This window comes from Pungitius pungitius, chromosome 18 (genome assembly GCF_949316345.1).
Source record: "Pungitius pungitius chromosome 18, fPunPun2.1, whole genome shotgun sequence".
Taxonomy (NCBI): domain Eukaryota; kingdom Metazoa; phylum Chordata; class Actinopteri; order Perciformes; family Gasterosteidae; genus Pungitius; species Pungitius pungitius.
The window spans coordinates 1,097,029-1,117,141 of record NC_084917.1 but is presented as its reverse complement, the minus strand read 5'-3'; the positions used below and the strand labels follow the sequence as shown (position 1 = coordinate 1,117,141).

At 47.8% G+C, this 20,113-nt stretch overlaps 1 protein-coding gene across 2 annotated transcripts; it reads left to right on the top strand.

The window, feature by feature from the left end:
- The first annotated feature begins 2,701 nt into the window (after window positions 1–2,701).
- Window positions 2,702–17,925, top strand: rasgrf2a (Ras protein-specific guanine nucleotide-releasing factor 2a). 2 transcript variants are annotated; one of them, XM_062558921.1, is made up of 28 exons: window positions 2,702–3,147; window positions 7,912–8,018; window positions 9,580–9,727; window positions 9,867–9,956; window positions 10,037–10,290; window positions 10,364–10,443; window positions 10,550–10,743; window positions 10,907–11,016; window positions 11,094–11,212; window positions 11,420–11,583; window positions 11,679–11,745; window positions 11,859–11,995; window positions 12,079–12,161; window positions 12,339–12,587; window positions 12,917–13,401; window positions 13,691–13,816; window positions 13,889–13,981; window positions 14,076–14,182; window positions 14,714–14,826; window positions 15,066–15,126; window positions 15,219–15,248; window positions 15,403–15,506; window positions 16,319–16,403; window positions 16,724–16,921; window positions 17,074–17,153; window positions 17,232–17,349; window positions 17,475–17,543; window positions 17,625–17,925. In XM_062558921.1, the coding sequence occupies exons 1-28, from the start codon at window positions 2,869–2,871 to the stop codon at window positions 17,718–17,720; spliced, it is 3,846 nt and encodes a 1,281-aa protein (XP_062414905.1). In that variant the 5' UTR covers window positions 2,702–2,868; the 3' UTR covers window positions 17,721–17,925. The 2 variants fall into 2 exon arrangements, with proteins under 2 accessions (XP_062414905.1, XP_062414906.1); XM_062558922.1 differs by lacking the exon at window positions 15,219–15,248.
- Window positions 17,926–20,113: the final 2,188 nt, after the last annotated feature.

The window sequence follows — 20,113 nt, the reverse complement described above, 5'->3', positions numbered from 1 at the left end:
ACCCAGCTGTTAATTGTCCGGACTTGTAGCCATAGAAACACTGACTTCAGAGCGCAGTCCCCGAAGGCACCACCAGAGGTCAGCACGTGACAACGTGTGAGGTACCTGGCTCACAGGTGTCTATTTGAAATGTTGACATTTAGAAACGTTTCAAAATATTATCTTGATATTTTTGTGAAAATGACAAATTTCATTTAATTTACAATATCTACAATTTCATTATTTTATGTACTTTTCAGTTTCTGATTTTAAAAAAAAATGAAAAGCAGCTACAGTCGTCCCTCTGGATGCGTTGGTTCTCCTGGACGTTCGCTGAACTTCAGTGTGAAGTTTAGGGATTTAAAAAAGAACCGGATGAATCTCAGCCTGCTGCCTTCTGCATGACATCACACATTGTGGACAGGAAGTCACCTGAAAACTACCTGAGGTGGATTTTAAAACTCTATTTCCCATCCAAACATAAGAACATTTATTTACAGATATTTATGTACACAAATAATCTGATATTTTGAAGATGAATTATGACACTATTGAGAGGACCCTCCATTGAGAGGACCCTTCAGAAACGATGCAGCAGATGATGTAAACCGTGTGAACCATGTGGATCCAAACAGAGAAGCTCTCACACACCAATAGTAATCCCCAAATAATCCTCCTCTGGCTATGAGTGCTGCTGTTAAAGCCCCTTATGCTGCCCTGATGAGGAGGTTCATGTGTTCACAGAGCTCTGTGATGAGGAGGCTCATGTGTTCACATGGAGCTCTGTGATGAGGAGGCTCATGTGTTCACATGGAGCTCTGTGATGAGGAGGCTCATGTGTTCACATGGAGCTCTGTGATGAGGAGGCTCATGTGTTCACATGGAGCTCTGTGATGAGGAGGCTCATGTGTTCACATGGAGCTCTGTGATGAGGAGGCTCATGTGTTCACATGGAGCTCTGTGATGAGGAGGCTCATGTGTTCACATGGAGCTCTGTGATGAGGAGGCTCATGTGATGAGGAGGTTCATGTGTTCACATGGAGCTCTGTGATGAGGAGGTTCATGTGTTCACATGGAGCTCTGTGATGAGGAGGCTCATGTGTTCACATGGAGCTCTGTGATGAGGAGGCTCATGTGTTCACATGGAGCTCTGTGATGAGGAGGCTCATGTGTTCACATGGAGCTCTGTGATGAGGAGGCTCATGTGTTCACATGGAGCTCTGTGATGAGGAGGCTCATGTGTTCACATGGAGCTCTGTGATGAGGAGGCTCATGTGTTCACATGGAGCTCTGTGATGAGGAGGCTCATGTGATGAGGAGGTTCATGTGTTCACATGGAGCTCTGTGATGAGGAGGTTCATGTGTTCACATGGAGCTCTGTGATGAGGAGGCTCATGTGTTCACATGGAGCTCTGTGATGAGGAGGCTCATGTGTTCACATGGAGCTCTGTGATGAGGAGGCTCATGTGTTCACATGGAGCTCTCTGATGAGGAGGCTCATGTGTTCACATGGAGCTCTGTGATGAGGAGGTTCATGTGTTCACATGGAGCTCTGTGATGAGGAGGCTCATGTGTTCACATGGAGCTCTCTGATGAGGAGGCTCATGTGTTCACATGGAGCTCTGTGATGAGGAGGTTCATGTGTTCACATGGAGCTCTGTGATGAGGAGGCTCATGTGTTCACATGGAGCTCTGTGATGAGGAGGCTCATGTGTTCACCAGCTTTGTGTTGTATATATGTGACGTATATGTTGTATATGACAGATGTACTAAAGCTCAAATACCAGAACCACATAATTATGGCAGAAATGTCACAAAAAAAGTTCGGTCAACAAATTAAAGTCAAATTCTTACAGGAAAAAGTCATGAAATATAAAGTTTTAAAAAATCCAAATATGTTTATAAAAAAGTAAAGCAGTCTCAACATCTGGGTGAGACATTATGTCTGTTGATGGTGTGATTCATGTGATATCTGTTACACCACATGCGTGTGTTGTGTGTGTGTGTGTGTGTGTGTGTGTTTATAACCCGTCTCCCCCCCTCCCCCCCAATGCCCCCCCCCCCACACACTCACACAATGCACAGTGAACACAAGTGAGAGGCAAAGTCTGTGGCAGCTTATCTCAGAAATACACAAATATACACATACACACATAACATCTGGCTCTCTCAAACACACACACACACACACACACACACACTAAAGCACTAGGACATCTGCTTGTGTTTTCTGTCCTCTGAAGCATATCCAGTTTACAGAAATAGAAACTTCTGCTTCTGTCCACCTTTCATTTGTGTGTGTGTGTGTGTGTGTGTGTGTGTGTGTTTATGAAGAAGACAGCAACATCATTTTTCTCAAAGAAATTTGCCCAATCAACACCTTTTCCAAAGCTACCTTTATTATTATAATGTTGTGTAGTATTTGTACATCTAAAACGTAACGGCGTGCACTTTGAATGGGACGCGTTGTCTTTACTGACAGTAGAACATTCAAATAGTATGAAATCACCCCGGAACTTTTGGCACGCTTTTACGCGCCCATGCGCGCCCGCGCGCGGCGACCTGTCTCTTTAAGGCGGATTCAAAGCCGATTACCGCGGATCCCTTTGCGGCTATTTCGGTTTGTGCGCTCCGTGACGGCGCAACGTCCTGAGCCGAGGTCCGCAGCATGGAGGCGTCGTGAGAGGCCGAGGAGAGGAGAGGGGGGGGGAGAGAGAGGAAGAGAGAACCGGAGAGAGGCGGTGAGCGCGCGCCGCGGACTCTCCCACTTTTCCCAGCATGCTCTGCCCGGATTACTCCCCGGGAGACGCGATGTGATGCCCCGGGTCACCGTGTGAGGTTGAAGCACCGGAACCCAAAACAAGCGACGGCAACAAAAAGCGGATTAAAATGCAGAAGGGCGTGCGGTACAACGAGGGCCACGCGCTCTACCTGTCGGTGGTCGCGCGCAAAGAGGGCTCCAAGCGCGGCTTCCTGAGCAGGAAGACGGCGGAGAACGGCCGCTGGGCCGAGAAGTACTTCGCGCTGCACCAGAACGTGCTCTTCTACTTCGACAACGACCAGAGCGCGAGGCCCTCGGGGATATACCTGCTGGAGGGGTGCGCGTGCGAGCGTGCACCTGCGCCCAAGGTGTGCGCCATCAGCAAGGAGCCGCCGGAGAAGCAGCAGGTGAGTTCCACGTGGACGTTTCTTTACTTCTTTTACACAAAGAGTCCCGAACCCATGACGCGCTCCTTCACTTTGTTATAGAAGCTCCCTGTGAATAGAATCACGTGCCTTCATAAATCACTGCATTTATGAATAAATCAATTAGAGCAACAGAGTTTCTGTCACAGCATCTTCTTCTTAGAGATGAACTTATAACGTGTTCACGCATCCAAAGAAGCTCTTTACAAGTCACTGTTTGAAGCGAAAACTGTGAGGCTTTTCTGATTCATTTTATAAAAAGTCATCACTACTTTCTGACGTTTTGGGGAAATACATTTGTTTTGAATCAAAGATGTTTGTCACTGATGATTAATTAACTGCTCAGGAGCCATTTTCACAGTCCTCAGTGACGCCCCGTTGTGCTGATTAATGCCAATGGATGTTATGATGAAGAAATGAGGTTACACTAATCAACACAGTGCCAGGACCAGAAGCTTCATCGTCTTCTGCTCCCAAACTTCTTTCACGACTGATTTTTGCAGCAAACCACGCTGGATCCATCGTGACGGCAACTTTCATCCCTTTAAAAACTTTCCAAAGATCTTCCTCCAGATTCCATCCAACATCCAGCCTCAAAGGTTGAAACCATCAAATAGAATCCTGAAATTTCCCCTTTTCTTCTTCTTCAGTCTTAGATTTCCTTCTAACTTTCATTCTAAAGTTTAAACTTCCATGTCTGGTAATGGAGGACATTAGATCCACGCATCCCATCGTCATCTTATGATTGTGTTAAAAATAACCAGAACGTCCTGAAGACATGAAACCAAAACTGACAGTAAACAGAATTCAAAGCTAATTTTAAATGACCCATTTTCCTGTTTTGCTGCTGAAGACGTCGTGTTGACGAGTCGTTGTTCTATTAAAGATCATCTCTCTCCTCCCCGCTGGGATCCTGAAGTGATCCGGTGTATTTTGGTTTTTTAATACAGACTGGATTAAATCATCTCTTAATCTCCCCATCGATAGGCAGGTAATCTGTCCCTCTCGCCCCGCTGGACTCACGACTTCACACAGAAATCTGATTTAATGTGGCGACAATCTGCCGAAACACAAGAGGTGAAAGTAGGCGTTATAATAAAAACGCAGACAGTCAGAATCCCTCCACATTCATGCTCCCATCCAGCTTCTGTCCTCCATATTTTGGTATTTCTATAACATCGGACATAATGAATACATATTTACATCTAGGTATTAAAAAGATGAAATATATAAGCACCAGACGCTTCCTGCAGTCTCCTGCAAATACGCAACGATGCTCCAAAGCAGCTGTTATCATCTGTAACGTCTCTGAGCAGCATCTTGACTGTCAGGCTGGGGAAGAAGAGTCCTCTCTGTCCTAGTTCTGTGTCTCTTGAGTCACTTTGTGTCTCTCTTTGGTTGTTCTGAACTTCTATGAGTGATGTCCCAACAATTATTATTCAATACCCAATGATTCATTACATAGAAAAGCAGCAAATTCTCACGTAGAACTTGTCTATTCTTGACAAATTAATAATTTTCATCTCATCTCTTTGCAGTTATTACATTACATTACATGTCATTTAGCTGAGGCTTTTGTCCGAAGCGACTTACAATAAGTGATGTCTCTCTTGATTATGTTGTGTGTATTTTGGTAGTTTGTCGTCTATTTCTGGCTGTTTTTCATAATTTGTGTTGTCGTTCAGGATGGTTTCTACCTCAATTGTTTTTGGTTGTATTGCGTCATTGTTATCATATGGTATCTCTGTAGTCATGTTTTGTCTCTTTGTAGTCACGCTGTGTCTCTTTGTAGTTACGTTTTGTCTCTTTGTAGTCACATTGTGTCTCTTTGTAGTCATGTTGTGTCTCTTTGTAGTCACGTTGTGTCTCTTTGTAGTCACGTTGTGTCTCTTTGTAGTCACGTTGTGTCTCTTTGCAGTCACGTTGTGTCTCTTTGTAGTCACGTTTTGTCTCTTTGTAGTTACGTTGTGTCTCTTTGTAGTTACGTTTTGTCTCTTTGTAGTCACGCTGTGTCTCTTTGTAGTTACGTTGTGTCTCTTTGTAGTCACGTTTTGTCTCTTTGCAGTCACGTTGTGTCTCTTTGTAGTCACGTTGTGTCTCTTTGTAGTCACGTTGTGTCTCTTTGCAGTCACGTTGTGTCTCTTTGTAGTCACGTTTTGTCTCTTTGCAGTCACGTTGTGTCTCTTTGTAGTCACGTTGTGTCTCTTTGTAGTCACGTTGTGTCTCTTTGTGGTCTCTTTGCTGACGATGCTGGATGTTTAGATTTCAGATTTTGTGTCAAATTTAAAGATGCAGCCGAGCTAAACATTTACACATCATTACATTACAGCATCACCTCCTAAAGGAGGAGAAACATCAGCAGGAGACGTTTTATTCATTCACCTGACAAACGGAACATTCTCTCCACCTGCTCTCTGCTAGATGCTCCACTTTGTTCACCTGGTGATCTCTGACTGACTCGTCTGCTTGATGCTTAGCAGGAGCCTCTTTACAGCCTTTTGATTCTAAAGCTGCAAAACAACCCTAACCCTAACCCTAAGTTACAAAAAATGAAGTATTAATTGGATATTTTCATCCACACAGAGACATTTTAAAGTTTGAAATAGAAACAAAAGATGCGATCAGTGGACGAAAGACTACGATGCTTCAGAACGATTTCAAGGTGGATAATAAATGAGTATTTTGAGGTTGCATGTGAACATTTGACAGCTTTGCTCTTGCAAAAGATGTATATGGGAATGTGTTGAATCTCATAAAACGGGGCCATTGTGTGTTTGCAGCGCCGCTGTGCTAAGAATAGCCTCCTCGCCGGTCCTTTAGCCCACAGTCACTGTCTGCTGCACACACACACACACGCAGGTGTGTGTGTGTGTAGACCACCGCTTTCTCCAGGTCGATAACACACGGAGGAACTGTGGGAGAGAAGGTCCCGGTGTGTGTGTGTGTGTGTGTGTGTAAATGAACTATCTGAACTTCATTGGAGACATGAATGTTTCCATCGTGTGCCGTTACATAAGAGTAGTACATCGCTGTTATTCTTCATGCACATGACCCCCCCTACAGTGGGGGGGGGGGGGGGGGGGGTCACTATCTTCAAATATCCGGCTGCATCTTGATAAGAAACCTTTTTGCTTCGTTGAGTTTTGAATTCTTAGAGAGAAGGTCGACCTTTCCACTGACCAGAGACTTTAAACTTTGTAAACCTGAAGTTGAAGTTAGAAGATCTACAAGTTTTAATGAAATACGTTTTTATTCATCCAAGAAAACCAAACCAGCAACGTGTCCCTCTGAGCTTTGGTTTCTACTGATGAGATGAATCTCATTATGTTTATTATACACAGCTGTTCACTGTAGTTTGTATCAGACGCTCATTTTCCAACGATTGATGTTTAGATATTTCATCCTTCTTTCATGCATTAAAGTTTTTTCAATTAAGACATAATTCTTACACATATATTTTAACAGAAATGAGACCCCCCCCCCTCATTGTTATCCTGCAGCTTAAAGCGGCTCGTGGCCGTGGAAGCTGCATTAGCAATGCGAGGAGCTGAGCGAGCCCTGGCGGTTATGTAACACACACACACACACACACACACACACACACACACACGAGCCCTTAAGCCTCCTCTGGTCCAGTGTGTCTCCTCGCTGACGTTACTCTACCGGCCTCCTTTTGCCTCCGGGGCAAACATGAGGTCACATGTTGTGATGGAGAGTAAAAAAAAACACAGAAAAACTTTCCCTCCTCGTTAGAAATGAAGTACATTTATACATTTATCCTCCTTATCACACATATTGTAGTTTTACAGACTTTCATCTTTTACCCATCTGCAGTTTGTTAGGAATAAATATCACATGATAGAGTTTGGATTGTGGTGATAAAATGATATTTTGAAGTGTGTGCTTGTTTCATTTAGTGTGAGACGATGTGAAATGTGTTGAATCAAAGTTGTTTATTGCAGGATTGATCTCACAAAGAAACTAAAGAAAAAAGGCCTGTTGGTTTTGTTCTATCAGTAAATGGATCAGCTGGATCAACACAACTTCTCATGGCACATAAAATGTGTCCTGCAGGTTAAAAATAACTCAACTAAGTACGCTTAAATATTGCAGCAGGTGAAGATTAATCTGAAAAACTCCGACCCTGAACAGATTTTTTTTGTGCCTTCTAATAAAATAATAATAATAATTAGTTACGTGAGCCTTTGTTCCTTTTTTATCTGTTTTTTCTTTTAACTGTAAGTCACTTAACGTGTTGAGATGAGCTTCGACGACAGATGGGTCGCCGAGGTTACCACCCATCTTCATCTTCATCATTTCATAGACCTGGATCCCGTATCGGTCCGAGGCCTCTGGCTGGCCTCCGTAAGTCTTCTGAGCAGCGTAATCCTCTGCAGTTAATAATAAAGTAGCCCGATAATCAGAGCAAAGCCCGTTCAGGCCAGATTACATGCCGGGGGGGGGGGGGGGGGGGCAGGAGTCCTTCACACTCAGACCGACACAAAGACGCTGCCTGAACGGAATCTGAGGCACAAATCACATGTTTTTGGGAGATTTTTCAGCTATTTTAAAGAAAATAAATTCAAAGATTCCCACATGTGTTTCACTTACACAGTACGTGTGTGTGTGTGTGTGTGTGTGTGTGTGTGTGTGTGTGTGTGTGTGTGTGTATAAGTATTTGTAGTCTTGACTCGTCTGGACCCTGAGTCTCAAGTAAAGATTGATGTATTGATTGATTGATTTCAGCACTACTTCCTGGTGATCTTTGGCCACGATGGACAGAAGCCGCTGGAGCTGCGGTCGGAGGAGGAGTCAGACTGCAACGAGTGGGTGGAGTGCATCCAGCAGGCCAGGTACGGGGAGGCGGGGGGGACTGGGGGGGTTACTTCATCAACGGGGAAGTACGACGGACTTTGACCTCCCAAAAATCGTCTGCCGACCCCTCAGAATCATCTGGTGACCCTTTGGAGGGGCCCAACCCCTATGTTTCTCCTCCCGCAGAAGCTACTGCGGGAACATGCTGCTCCAGGATGAACTAATAATAATATCACAGGAGACATTATTTAGAGTATTTTTACACTCTGAATGACACACTTATACTAAAATAATAATGAATTACACACAAAGTCGTCTTTCATGATGAAAGGTGTTTAATAACAACGTTTCTACTTGCTGCCGACGCACATTTGGCGTAAAGTGCTTAACATCTGCGTCTGAGTGTGTGTGTGTGTCTGTGTGTGTGTGTGTGTGTGTGTGTGTGTGTGCGTCTGTGTGTGTGTGCGTCTGTGTGTGCGTGTGTGTGTGTGTGTGTGTGTGTGTGTGTGTGTGTGTGTGTGTGTGCGTCTGTGTGTGTGTGTGTGTGTGTGTGTGTGTGCGTCTGTGTGTGTGTGCGTCTGTGTGTGCGTGTGTGTGTGTGTGTGTGTGTGTGTGTGTGTGTGCGTGTGTGTGTGCGTTCTGCTCGCAGCGGTTCACATGTAGGTCACCCTGGTGCTGGAGTGGCGCTCTGGTTGCATCACTTGATCTCTTCTGCTGCCTGTTTATTTCTACATGAAGGAAAATACTCTTTAAATTAAAAGTCTGGTATTTAAAGCAGAAGGAAAGTGAAATGAGTCACAACAGCTGCTTTCATATCTCGGTTGTTATAGAACACTAACCTTGTTTATATTTCCAACAAAAATGTATTTGCATGTTTAGTTTGTCATCGAGTAACCAGTTTTAAAACGTGTGTACTACTGGTAGATTACTAGTATTACTGCATTGTAATAACTGCTTTTTAAGAGTCGTTACTGCAGTGAAAATCTCCTTTTTCTTTCCTCTGAAATAAAACGTTAATATAATCAAGTACTTCCCTACGGGTTTGACATCGTAGTTTTTCACTTTAGTAAATGGGCTTAGTTTAACTCGCCCACTGAAAAGTACGCAGAAAAGTATTTAAAGTGACAGTAAAACAACACCAGTAATATTTGTTGCATCACAGAATATTCAATGACAACAACAATCCATCTGAGAGAATGAAGGTCAACGTGGAGCCAGTTTCAGGTACTTTGTGGATTAGTAGAAGGGAAGATGACATTTTAAAGTTATGTAATGACTGCATTACGCTAATAAAGATGAGTGAAAGTACAGATATTGATCTGAGGACAGCTAGCGTAGCGTTAGCTTCGTAGCTCGTTGCCAGGTCTTAGCCAAGGCCCGTCCTACTTACTGGAGCAGTGGACCAGGTTTCCATTTCATGGAAGGCTCAGAGGGAGGTCCATCCCTCCATCCCTGGGTTACCGTGGAAACGGGCCGTGGGATTTCTAATGCAAAATGAATGAAGTCGTTTGAAATGTTTTGACCAGAAACTGAGTCATACGAGGTCTAGTTTGTGACGTGAGATAACCCCCCCCCCCCCCCCACTCCCCCCCTCCTCAGTTACTCTGACATCATCATGGAGCGTGAGATCCTGATGCAGAAGTACATCCACCTGGTGCAGATCATGGAGACGGAGAAGATCGCAGCCAATCAGCTGCGCACTCAGCTGGAGGACCAGGACACCGAGATCGAGAGGCTCAAGGCCGAGGTGTGTGTGTGTGTGTGTGTGTGTTATCCAAATGTATGTGATGCATCAGGAGGAACTGGTCCACAGAGTTGTGTTACTATAGAATGTTGCAACTATTTAAACCCATGAAAGCCTTTAAAGGCTTCATTTGAACCTGCAGATCGTGGTGGTGAACAGAACCAAAGGGAGGATGCAGCCTCACCAGCTCAACCCGGAGGAGGAAGACCCCGACATCAAAAAGATCAAGAAGGTAAATAGTGTGATGGGGGGGGGGGGGGAGATGGTGGGGGGGGTGACAGAGGGAGGCCTAAGCGTGCCGGCGGCCTGCAGGTGCAGAGCTTCATGCGCGGCTGGCTGTGCCGGAGGAGGTGGAAGATCATCGTCCAGGACTACATCAGCTCGCCGCACGCCGAGAGCATGAGGAAGAGGAACCAGATCGTCTTCAACATGGTGGAGGCGGAGACGGAGTACGTCCACCAGCTGTCCATCCTGGTCAACTGCTTCCTGCGGCCGCTCCGCATGGCGGCCAGCTCCAAGAAGCCGCCCATCAGCCACGACGACGTCAGCACCGTGTTCCTCAACAGGTGAGTATTAGATATGCGAGTGTGGTTCCTCCTGCACTTCATGGTCACACTAAGAACGTCTGTCCTTCTCCAGTGAGACCATCATGTTCCTGCACGAGATCTTCCACCAGGGTCTCAAAGCTCGGATCGCCAACTGGCCCACGCTGGTCCTGGGTCAGTTCTGCAGAACCAACCACATCCGCACATGAGCTGCGCCATCGACGCAAGCTTCTCTCTGCTCGTGGCGACCTTTCACCTCTCGTTCTCTTTGTCTCCGCAGCCGACCTGTTCGACATCCTGCTGCCGATGCTGAACATCTACCAGGAGTTTGTGCGGAACCACCAGTACAGCCTGCAGGTTCTGGCCAACTGCAAACAGAACCGGGACTTCGACAAGCTGCTGAAGCAGTACGAGTCCAACGCGGCGTGTGAGGGCCGCATGCTGGAGACCTTCCTCACGTACCCCATGTTCCAGGTACTTTAGGAGTAGTACACGCAGCCAGTACTACACCTCAGTACTTTGTACTTAAAATGCAACATACACAATAGTTCATCATAATAGTTTTTTTACTTGTTAGTTGAGTATTTTCACTGGTTGTTTTAGTAGCTGAAGCTTCTGTGACGTCTCCTCTCCTCAGATCCCGCGCTACATCATCACGCTGCACGAGCTGCTGGCTCACACGCCGCACGAGCACGTGGAGCGCAAGAGTCTCGACTTCGCCAAATCCAAACTGGAGGAGCTGTCCAAGTGAGTGTGTGTCTCACAGCGGGGGGGGGGGCGAGGACCACGATGACGATGATGATGATGATTGTTGGTGTCGTCAGGATGATGCACGACGAGGTCAGCGACACCGAGAACATCAGGAAGAACCTGGCCATCGAGAGGATGATCGTGGAGGGCTGTGACATCTTGCTGGACACCAGTCAGACCTTCGTCAGGCAAGGTGAGCTCCCTGCGGGGCCCCCCGGACCCCCCCGACCCCCCCGATAAAGTGATCAAATATCACATTTTAGCTGCTTTTATTGATGCGTCGAAGGTGTCAGGTGGATTTCTGGGGTTCAGAAGATAAAGAAGACACACAGAACTTTGGGTGGGGGGTCAGTCAATATCAACCACTGCTTGTCTATTACCCCCCCCCCCCCCCGAACAGGCTCCCTGGTCCAGCTGCCGTCCAGCAGCGAGCGGGGGATGCTCAGCAAGGTGCGCCTGGGCTCGCTCTCCCTGAGGAAAGAGGGCGAGCGGCAGTGCTTCCTGTTCACCAAGCACTTCCTCATCTGCACGCGAACATCTGGAGGGAAGCTCCACCTGCTGAAGGTCGCCCCCCCCCCCCCCCCCAACCAGCCCCTCGCCATGCATTTGATCTTCCATAGTTGAGAGACTGACTTGTCTTTGCCTCCTTCGTCCTGCAGCAGGGCGGCACGTTGTCCCTCATCGAGTGCACCCTCATCGAAGAGCTGGACGCCAGCGACGAGGACTGTGAGTACCTGACGGGGGGGGGGGGGGGGGAGGCATCACAAACATCTGTAATGTCACAGTGCGGCTGATTCTGTTTCATTGCGTATCCGTCTCTCCTGACGTGGACCATCCAGACAACGCGGCCGGTCAGGGCTTCAACCACCTGGAGTTCAAGGTGGTGGTGGAGCCTCCGGACGGCGGCTCCTTCTCCGTCGTCCTGCTGGCTCCTTCCCGCCAGGAGAAGGCGGCGTGGACCAGCGACATCAGCCAGGTGGGCCTCGCGTCTCCCCCACCCCCCCCAGGGTGTCAAATGTCAAAGGTCAAGAGGACTGAAGGTGTGTGTCTCTGTCTCAGTGCATCGATAACATCCGCTGCAACGGCCTGATGAGCAGCGTGTTTGAGGAGAACTCCAAGGTGTCGGTGCCCCACATGATCAAGTAAGGAAACCCCTCTGAGGAGGTTCGGCTCACTGAGCTGGTTCAGAATGAAGCTGTCGTTGGTGCATGTGTTCCTCACCTCACCATCTCGTCTTGTTGACTGGTGAAATAAACAAAAATGCTCTCTGAATCCAGGAAAAGCCTCAAGCACCTTCTTCTCTTCTTCTCTCCCTGGAGGTCGGACGCCCGGCTGCACAAAGACGACGTGGACATCTGCTTCAGCAAGACGCTGAACTCCTGCAAGGTTCCTCAGATCCGCTACGCCAGCGTGGAGCGGCTCCTGGAGCGGCTGACCGACCTGCGCTTCCTCTCCATCGACTTCCTCAACACCTTCCTGCACACCTACCGCATCTTCACCACGGCCGCCGTGGTCATCGACAAGCTGGCCGACATCTACAGGAAGCCGTTCACCTCCATCCCCGTCAGGTAGGGGGGGGGGGGCTGTCTCCTCCTAATGTCTTCTGGTGGTGACGTGCATTCACTCCATCTCTGCATCTCCACGTGTTCACGTCCTTTCTTCATCCGTCATCCCGCCTCCTCCTCCTCCTCCTCCTCCTCCTCCTCCTCCTCCTCTGTCCCAGGATCGAGCAGCATTCATGTGATCGTCTGTCCATCATGTCCCTCTGTCCCGACTACAGTCTGAAGATCACTCAGCTGGCTCTGGATCAGTCCAAGTAAATAAGCTGGCAGGTGGAGTCCAGTCGGTCGCCACAGATCCACACCTCAGCTCCTCTTCCTCCTCCTCTTCCTCTCAGGTCTCTGGAGCTCTTCTTCGCCACCAACCAGGGCTCGTGGGGGACGGACCCCCTGAACAACAAGTCCCCGAGGCTGGGCCGCAAGTTCTCCTCCCCGCCGCCCCTCACCCTCCCCTCCCGCACCTCCTCCCCCGTCCACTGCCGCAAGCTCTCGCTCAGCTCCCCCGTGGGGGGGAGAGCCGGCGCCCTGGACCTCTCCGCCACCCCCACCTCCTCCGCAGCCAACTCGCCCACCTCCACCCACGGCCCCCGCATCCCCTCTCCTCCCCCCACCTCCGCCTGGCGTCCCTCCTCCGGCTTGTCCTCGCCGCCGCCCACCGCCCTGCGCTCCCCGGGCCTCCCCCAGGCCTCGGGGGTGTCCCCCCCACCGCCGCCGCTGCCGCCGCCGCCCCCCGGCTCCCCGGAGCCCGGCGGCGAGGACGTCAGCGGGGAGCTGCCTCGCATCGACGCCTTCTGCGGGAAGCTGAGGCGGAGCATCCGCAGGGGTTGGTACATCCGTTCTTTAGGGTCATGTGACCTGAGACACGCAAACGGGTCGGTGAGGAGGGGACGAGGGGATCCAGTAACGTTCATGGCAGACTGAGGGACAATAATTATTAAGTCTGGTTCTGAACCAGCCTCGGTGTAGTCTTGGTCCAGTGTGGACCTCCATCAGCGAGTGAGACCATCACAGAGAAGATCAGTTTCTAGATCTTTTATCGATGTCATCGCTGTCTCCTCCAGGACGGCTCCTCCGTCTGCAGATGTCTGACGTCTCTTCTGTCTCTCTAACAGCTGTCCTGGAGACCGTCTCTCTGGACAAGTTCTTCCCCGACGCGCCGGGCGGCGTCGAGGCCGGCGACGTGTCTCCGTGCCGCTCGCCGTCCACGCCGCGTCACCTCCGCTACCGGCCGCCCGGAGGTGCGCTCACGCTGGTTTATTATTGCATTTGTAGGGTTTCATGTACTTCAGCGTCTCCGTGGTTCCCCACAGTCTCGCCGGGGGAGAACTCTCGCTGCGCCATGTCGTCGGCGTCGGCCTTCGCCATCGCCACCGCCGCCGCCGCCGGGCACGGCGGCTCCCAGGGTGAGTGTCACTACACATTGGTGCATAATAGCATTCAGAAATAGGCCTTTTTTGCATTCTGCATATTGAAATAATTCATGTTTTTACCTCCCAGGTTTTACTGGTTCTGACAAAGTCTGCGACAAAGAGTTCATCATCCGGAGAGCCGCCACCAACCGCGTCCTGAACGTGCTGCGGCACTGGGTGTCCAAGCACTCGCAGGTGAGGCCTCGCTTTGACTCCTCCCACATGTCCTCCTCACACCTGCAGAGGACAGTCCTTGTCCTCCATAGAAAGGTCAGCCCCCCCCCAACAGGACTATGGTCTTCTTTTAAACTTATATAAGAGGCTATTTCGGTACCTGTATGTCTGACCTGTGGAGGTTTGTTTTATTCTTTGCTCCCGTGTGGTGGATCCCTCCTTCTTTTGTTTGGTTGCTTCCATATATTGTTTCTTTTAATTAAATGTTCCCGACCAGTTTGTGCCAAAGTTTCTTTAATGTAGTTTGTGGTTTAAATGTTTGGTGTAAACATCCTCTAGAGGGCGCCCTGCTCACGGCCACAGACACACTGACCTTTAGAAACGCTCTCTGCATAGTTGTGATGAAGTTAATACCTGTGTGTGTGTGTGTGTGTGTGTGTGTGTGTGTGTGTGTGTGTGCGTGTGTGTGTGTGTGTGTGTGCGTGTGTGTGCGTGTGTGTGTGCGTGTGTGTGTGTGTGTGTGTGTGCGCGTGCGTGTGTGCGCTCCATCAGGACTTTGACATGAGCAGCGAGCTGAAGATGGGGGTGATCTGTCTGCTGGAGGAAGTGATACGAGATCCAGACCTGCTCCCCCAAGAGAGGAAAGCCACGTCCAACATCTTAAGGTCCAAAACAAATGAATGTATTAAATAAAGGATCAATCAGATGTTTCTGGATTAATATTCCCGCTTCATTAATGTGCATTTTGCATAAAAACTCCTGATGATTAGTTTAAATGCATCATTTTCTCTAAAGAGGGAAATTGCGTAAGAGGGCAAAGTTCTTGAGTGAATGTACTTGGTTGTGTTCCCGTAGTACTCGTGGTAGTAGTAGTAGTACACTGACTGGCTGTTTTCCTCTGCAGTGCCCTCTCTCAGGAGGAACAGGACGATGCTCAGCTGAAGATCGAGGACATACTGCAGATGGTCAGTAGTACCTCCTTTTATACCTCTGAAGTACTTTTGGTGAATCCTGTCTCTCGAGTCTTTAAGCGCCTCTTTGAATAATCTATCTCCAGAAAAGCTGCCCCCTCCTTCACTTCATCGCGGTAAGAACTCCCCCCCCCCTCCCCCCCCCTGGCCGCTGTAGTGTAGTCCCAGGCTGGATTCCACGTATGAGGAGCCCTGTTAGTGTACTAGTACTGCAGTTCTTAGAGCGGGCTTCTAGTTTCTTTGTCATTTTAAAACTTGTGCCGCCTGCAGGCCGAGAGCCCGAAGGCCGAGTGCTTCGAGTCGCTCTCAGCGATGGAGCTGGCCGAGCAGATCACGCTGCTGGACCACATCGTGTTCAGAGGGATCCCCTACGAGTGAGTACCGCCCGCGATACGCCATGTACACACAATGTACTCACGATGTACACGCGATGTACTCACAATGTACACGCGATGTACACACGATGTACTCATGATGTACACACGATGTACACGCGATGTACACACATGTACACAGGATGTACACACGATGTACACGCGATGTACTCACAATGTACACACAATGTACACACGATGTACACAGGATGTACTCACAATGTACACAGGATGTACACACGATGTACACAGGATGTACTCACAATGTACACAGGATGTACAAACGATGTACACAGGATGTACTCACATTTACACGCGATGTACACAGAATGTACACACTGTACACACGATGTACACACGATGTACTCAGGATGTATAATGAAAGGAGAAAAACAACCTCACAATCATTGAATCTGTTTGTAACTGAAACTCATATTAATATTTGTAACTTAATGTGACTTTTTAAACGTCAAATTATGGATCAAATTATTTGTGGATGTCTTAATAATAAACTTAAGTAAATATTTAGCAGCTAAATCGAATGGTTCTCACTGTATGTAGAATAGAAGTTTGAGCCTAAATATAACTATTATGAGCACAGTTTAGGTTGCATTTTCTGATGGAACGAGGCGTTCGAGGACCGCAGGGAAGATGAGAATCCTCCTGCAGCTTCCGACTACTTTTTGCCGACAAACAAAGGCTTTTCCATCCTGTCGACAGATTGCAGGGTTCAGAGGTGACAGATAAACGAAGGGGGCTTAAAAAATGGTAGAAATAAGTCTTCTTAAAAGGCCCCTCCTGTACACCTGCAGGGAGTTCCTGGGTCAGGGCTGGATGAAGGTGGACAAGACGGAGAGAACTCCGTACATCATGAAGACCAGCCAGCATTTCAACGACGTGAGCCCAGAGCCTGCATCCTGTTCTGTTTCTATATATATATCTATATATATATATAGATATATATATATAGATATATATACATGTGTTTATATGCCATCCACCCAAGTTGCAAACCAGGAAGAATAAAGAGTGACGCGTGGAGGGAGGAGCTTGTTCACACGCTGTTCAAGTGAAACCAGAAGTTTGACACTGGAAATAACGAGTGGTTGTGGCTCTAAATCAAATCATTGGTTTAATCTTAATTTAGGCAGAATAAATATTTAAAACAGGTCAGGCGATTCAGCACACGGACTCTGAGGAACTCTGTGACCCCGCAGATGAGCAACCTGGTGGCCTCTCAGATCATGACCCACACTGACGTGGGCTCCAGGGCCGGCTCCATCGAGAAGTGGCTCGCCGTCGCCGACATCTGCCGCTGCCTCAACAACTACAACGGCGTGCTGGAGATCACCTCCGCCCTCAACCGCAGCGCCATCTACAGGCTGAAGAAGACCTGGGCCAAAGTCTGCAAGCAGGTCAGAATGCAGGGTTAAGGGTTAAGGGGTTAGGGCTGTGGGTTAAGGGGTAGAGTTATGAGGGTTAAGGGGTTTTAGGGTTAAGGATGGTTTCAGAGTTAAGAGGGATCAAGGGGTCACACACCTTTCTGGTTCTTGTCATTGCTTCATAGACCAAGGCCCTGATGGACCGGCTGCAGAAGACGGTGTCGTCAGAAGGAAGGTTCAAGAATCTCAGAGAGACGCTGAAGAAGTAAACCCCTCTTTGACACTCGAGGTTTGAATCGGGTGGTGTAGAAGCCGACTGACGTGGTTGTGTGTGTTTGTGCAGCTGCAACCCGCCGTGCGTCCCCTACCTGGGCATGTACCTCACCGACCTGGCTTTCATCGAGGAGGGGACCCCCAACTTCACGAAGGAGGGCCTGGTGAACTTCTCCAAGATGAGGATGGTAAGCTGTTTTACACCCCCCCCCCCCCCCCCCCAATGAATCAGATGCACTGATTAAGCTAAAGGAGTAGCTAAATTAGCCGTGGAAGCTAACGGTCGCCTGATTAACCCTCTCTGCCCTCCCAGATCTCTCACATCATCCGGGAGATCCGTCAGTTCCAACAAGCACCTTACAGGATAGAGCACCAGCCCAAGGTGTGTCTACCTAAATGTGTTGTTATGTGTTAAAGAGTGATTATTACCGTAGTGTTAATATTACGTTCTTACTCCCTCCAGGTGACTCAGTTCCTCCTGGATAAGACGCTAGTGATGGATGAAGACACCCTCTACGAGCTCTCGTTAAAGATCGAACCCCGAGTCCCACCCGGCTGATTAGAACTCACCTTCCTACCTTACAATATCAATCACGGATTGACAGAACTTGAGATTCTCTCTTAATTAATACAGCAGAGGTTGTTTCACGAAACACCGCCAGTTATTGTGCTTAGGAAACTCAGGGGACAATGTGCCTTGTATGAATATTCAATGTGTTTATTTATGAAACATAACATGATGTTTTTGATGGCAGCAGCTGGATCAGTTGTAAATATAAGAACATCATGCCTCTTGTCATCAGGGAGGTTTTACATTATCTGAATGATAATTGCAGGATTTTTAAATATGCACCAATGAACGCAAACATATGCAGTGGATTTCCAGAGAGTGGAAGCTGCTCATGAAACGTAGACTTTTAAAAAATCTTTTTGGCCCCTTTTGGGGCAGCGGAACAACCCTTTAAACACAACACATGTTGTCATCATCATCATCATCACGTGAAGATGTCTAAAAGTGGCCTGTTACACATCCAACAAACAGGGATCAGGGTCATTCACGTTGAGTTATTTGTGTCCACCCGACGAGTTGAAGGAGAACATTTGCTCTTTTTGCTCCGTTTTTGGTCTCCACCAAAATATCTGTGTTTTTCTTTCTCATCCAGCATTTCTTTAACTGAGCAGTGTTTTCTACATGCAGGGGGTCTAAAGCTTTTTTTAGAACTAGGGTCTATTTACAAAGTGGGCATAGTCGTTGTGATGTCACGTTGGGTTTGTTGGCTACCGCTATGAAGTCTGGAATTTTTGTGATTCCACTGTCGCCATCTTGGACTACGGCCGTTGCCATGGGGTTGTTTTATCACAAACAAGAATTTACAATATCTGGAATTTGGGGATGGACGTAGGGACACTATACATATCTGGTAGAGCGTTAAATCATCCCCTGCTTTATGGTCTTTTGGGAAACATGTCAATCACAGTAAGCCCCGCCCTAAAGCATCCCCTGCTTTATGGTCTGTTTGACTCTAAATGGACCATCATTCACTAAATGAACATCATGCTGCATTGAAGAAGACTTGAAACTAGAGACTGAGACCATAAACTCATGTTTACAATGTTTACTGAGGGAATAAATCAAGAGAGAAGTAGAGTCATTTCCTCATAGACGTCTATGGGAGCAGAGGAGTCGCCCCCTGCTGGTCACTACACAGAAGTAGAGTCATTTCCTCATAGACGTCTATGGGAGCAGAGGAGTTGCCCCCTGCTGGTCACTACACAGAAGTAATTTCCTCATAGACGTCTATGGGAGCAGAGGAGTCGCCCCCTGCTGGTCACTACACAGAAGTAATTTCCTCATAGACGTCTATGGGAGCAGAGGAGTCGCCCCCTGCTGGTCACTACACAGAAGTAATTTCCTCATAGACGTCTATGGGAGCAGAGGAGTCGCCCCCTGCTGGTCACTACACAGAAGTAATTTCCTCATAGACGTCTATGGGAGCAGAGGAGTCGCCCCCTGCTGGTCACTACACAGAAGTAATTTCCTCATAGACGTCTATGGGAGCAGAGGAGTCGCCCCCTGCTGGTCACTACACAGAAGTAATTTCCTCATAGACGTCAATGGGAGCAGAGGAGTCGCCCCCTGCTGGTCACTACACAGAAGTAATTTCCTCATAGACGTCAATGGGAGCACCTCTCCGGCTTGTGCACAATATCTCGAGACACACTGGAAATATTTGATCTACTTTGATATTTTGATGTCTCTGCTCCTCTGCCGATTCAAAAGGTTTATGTTGCACTGGTTTTATTCACATCGCTTGACAATCAAAATGTCTTTCTTTGTTTTTGTACATTTTTTGGAATAATCTTCATTCTCTTTTTCAAGAGCAACGGTCTCAATGGTTTACCACGTGATACAACGCTCTATGGTTACATTTCTTTAATCTCCATTATTATTAGTTCCCTGTCAATGTGATCTTTTGATGATATTTTAAACCTTGTCGACTGTATTAGAAAAGTAGTGGAATCTTTGCACTATTTGTCTGACAGAATGTCAGTAGACTGAACTTTGTTAGAGCGAGATGTCTCTGGTCTTGGGATCAGTTATCTGTCTAGTCCACTCTGAGTTTTGTCATGTTTGTTTGTTTACTTCGGCACATTACTGATGTCAGTGCGCTTAAATGCGATAGTACAGAAGAACCCCGCTTTCTTACATCTCTGTATACTTGGCATAATGTTTCACCTGTGTCCTGTACAGATAATTACACACAATAAAAGGAAATCATGAAAATGTAGTCTCAAATCTTTTTGATGAGGGTTAAAGGAGGATATCATTGGCTCAACGCCACTAAAGACCATCAAATACAGAAAACAACAAAAACACAGTTATGTCCACTGTGTTATGGTCTGGTAGAGACCTGTCAATCAGTGGGAAGCTCCGCCCTAAAGCTTCTCCTG

Bases quoted from the DNA above. Each gene is read 5' to 3' on its own strand.
- rasgrf2a (XM_062558921.1), top strand. From the start codon at position 2,869: ATGCAGAAGGGCGTGCGGTACAACGAGGGCCACGCGCTCTACCTGTCG. The intron at 12,588-12,916 runs GTAGGGGGGGGG...TCTTCCTCTCAG, and splicing joins TTCACCTCCATCCCCGTCAG to GTCTCTGGAGCTCTTCTTCG. The intron at 17,154-17,231 runs GTAAACCCCTCT...GTGTTTGTGCAG, and splicing joins CTCAGAGAGACGCTGAAGAA to CTGCAACCCGCCGTGCGTCC.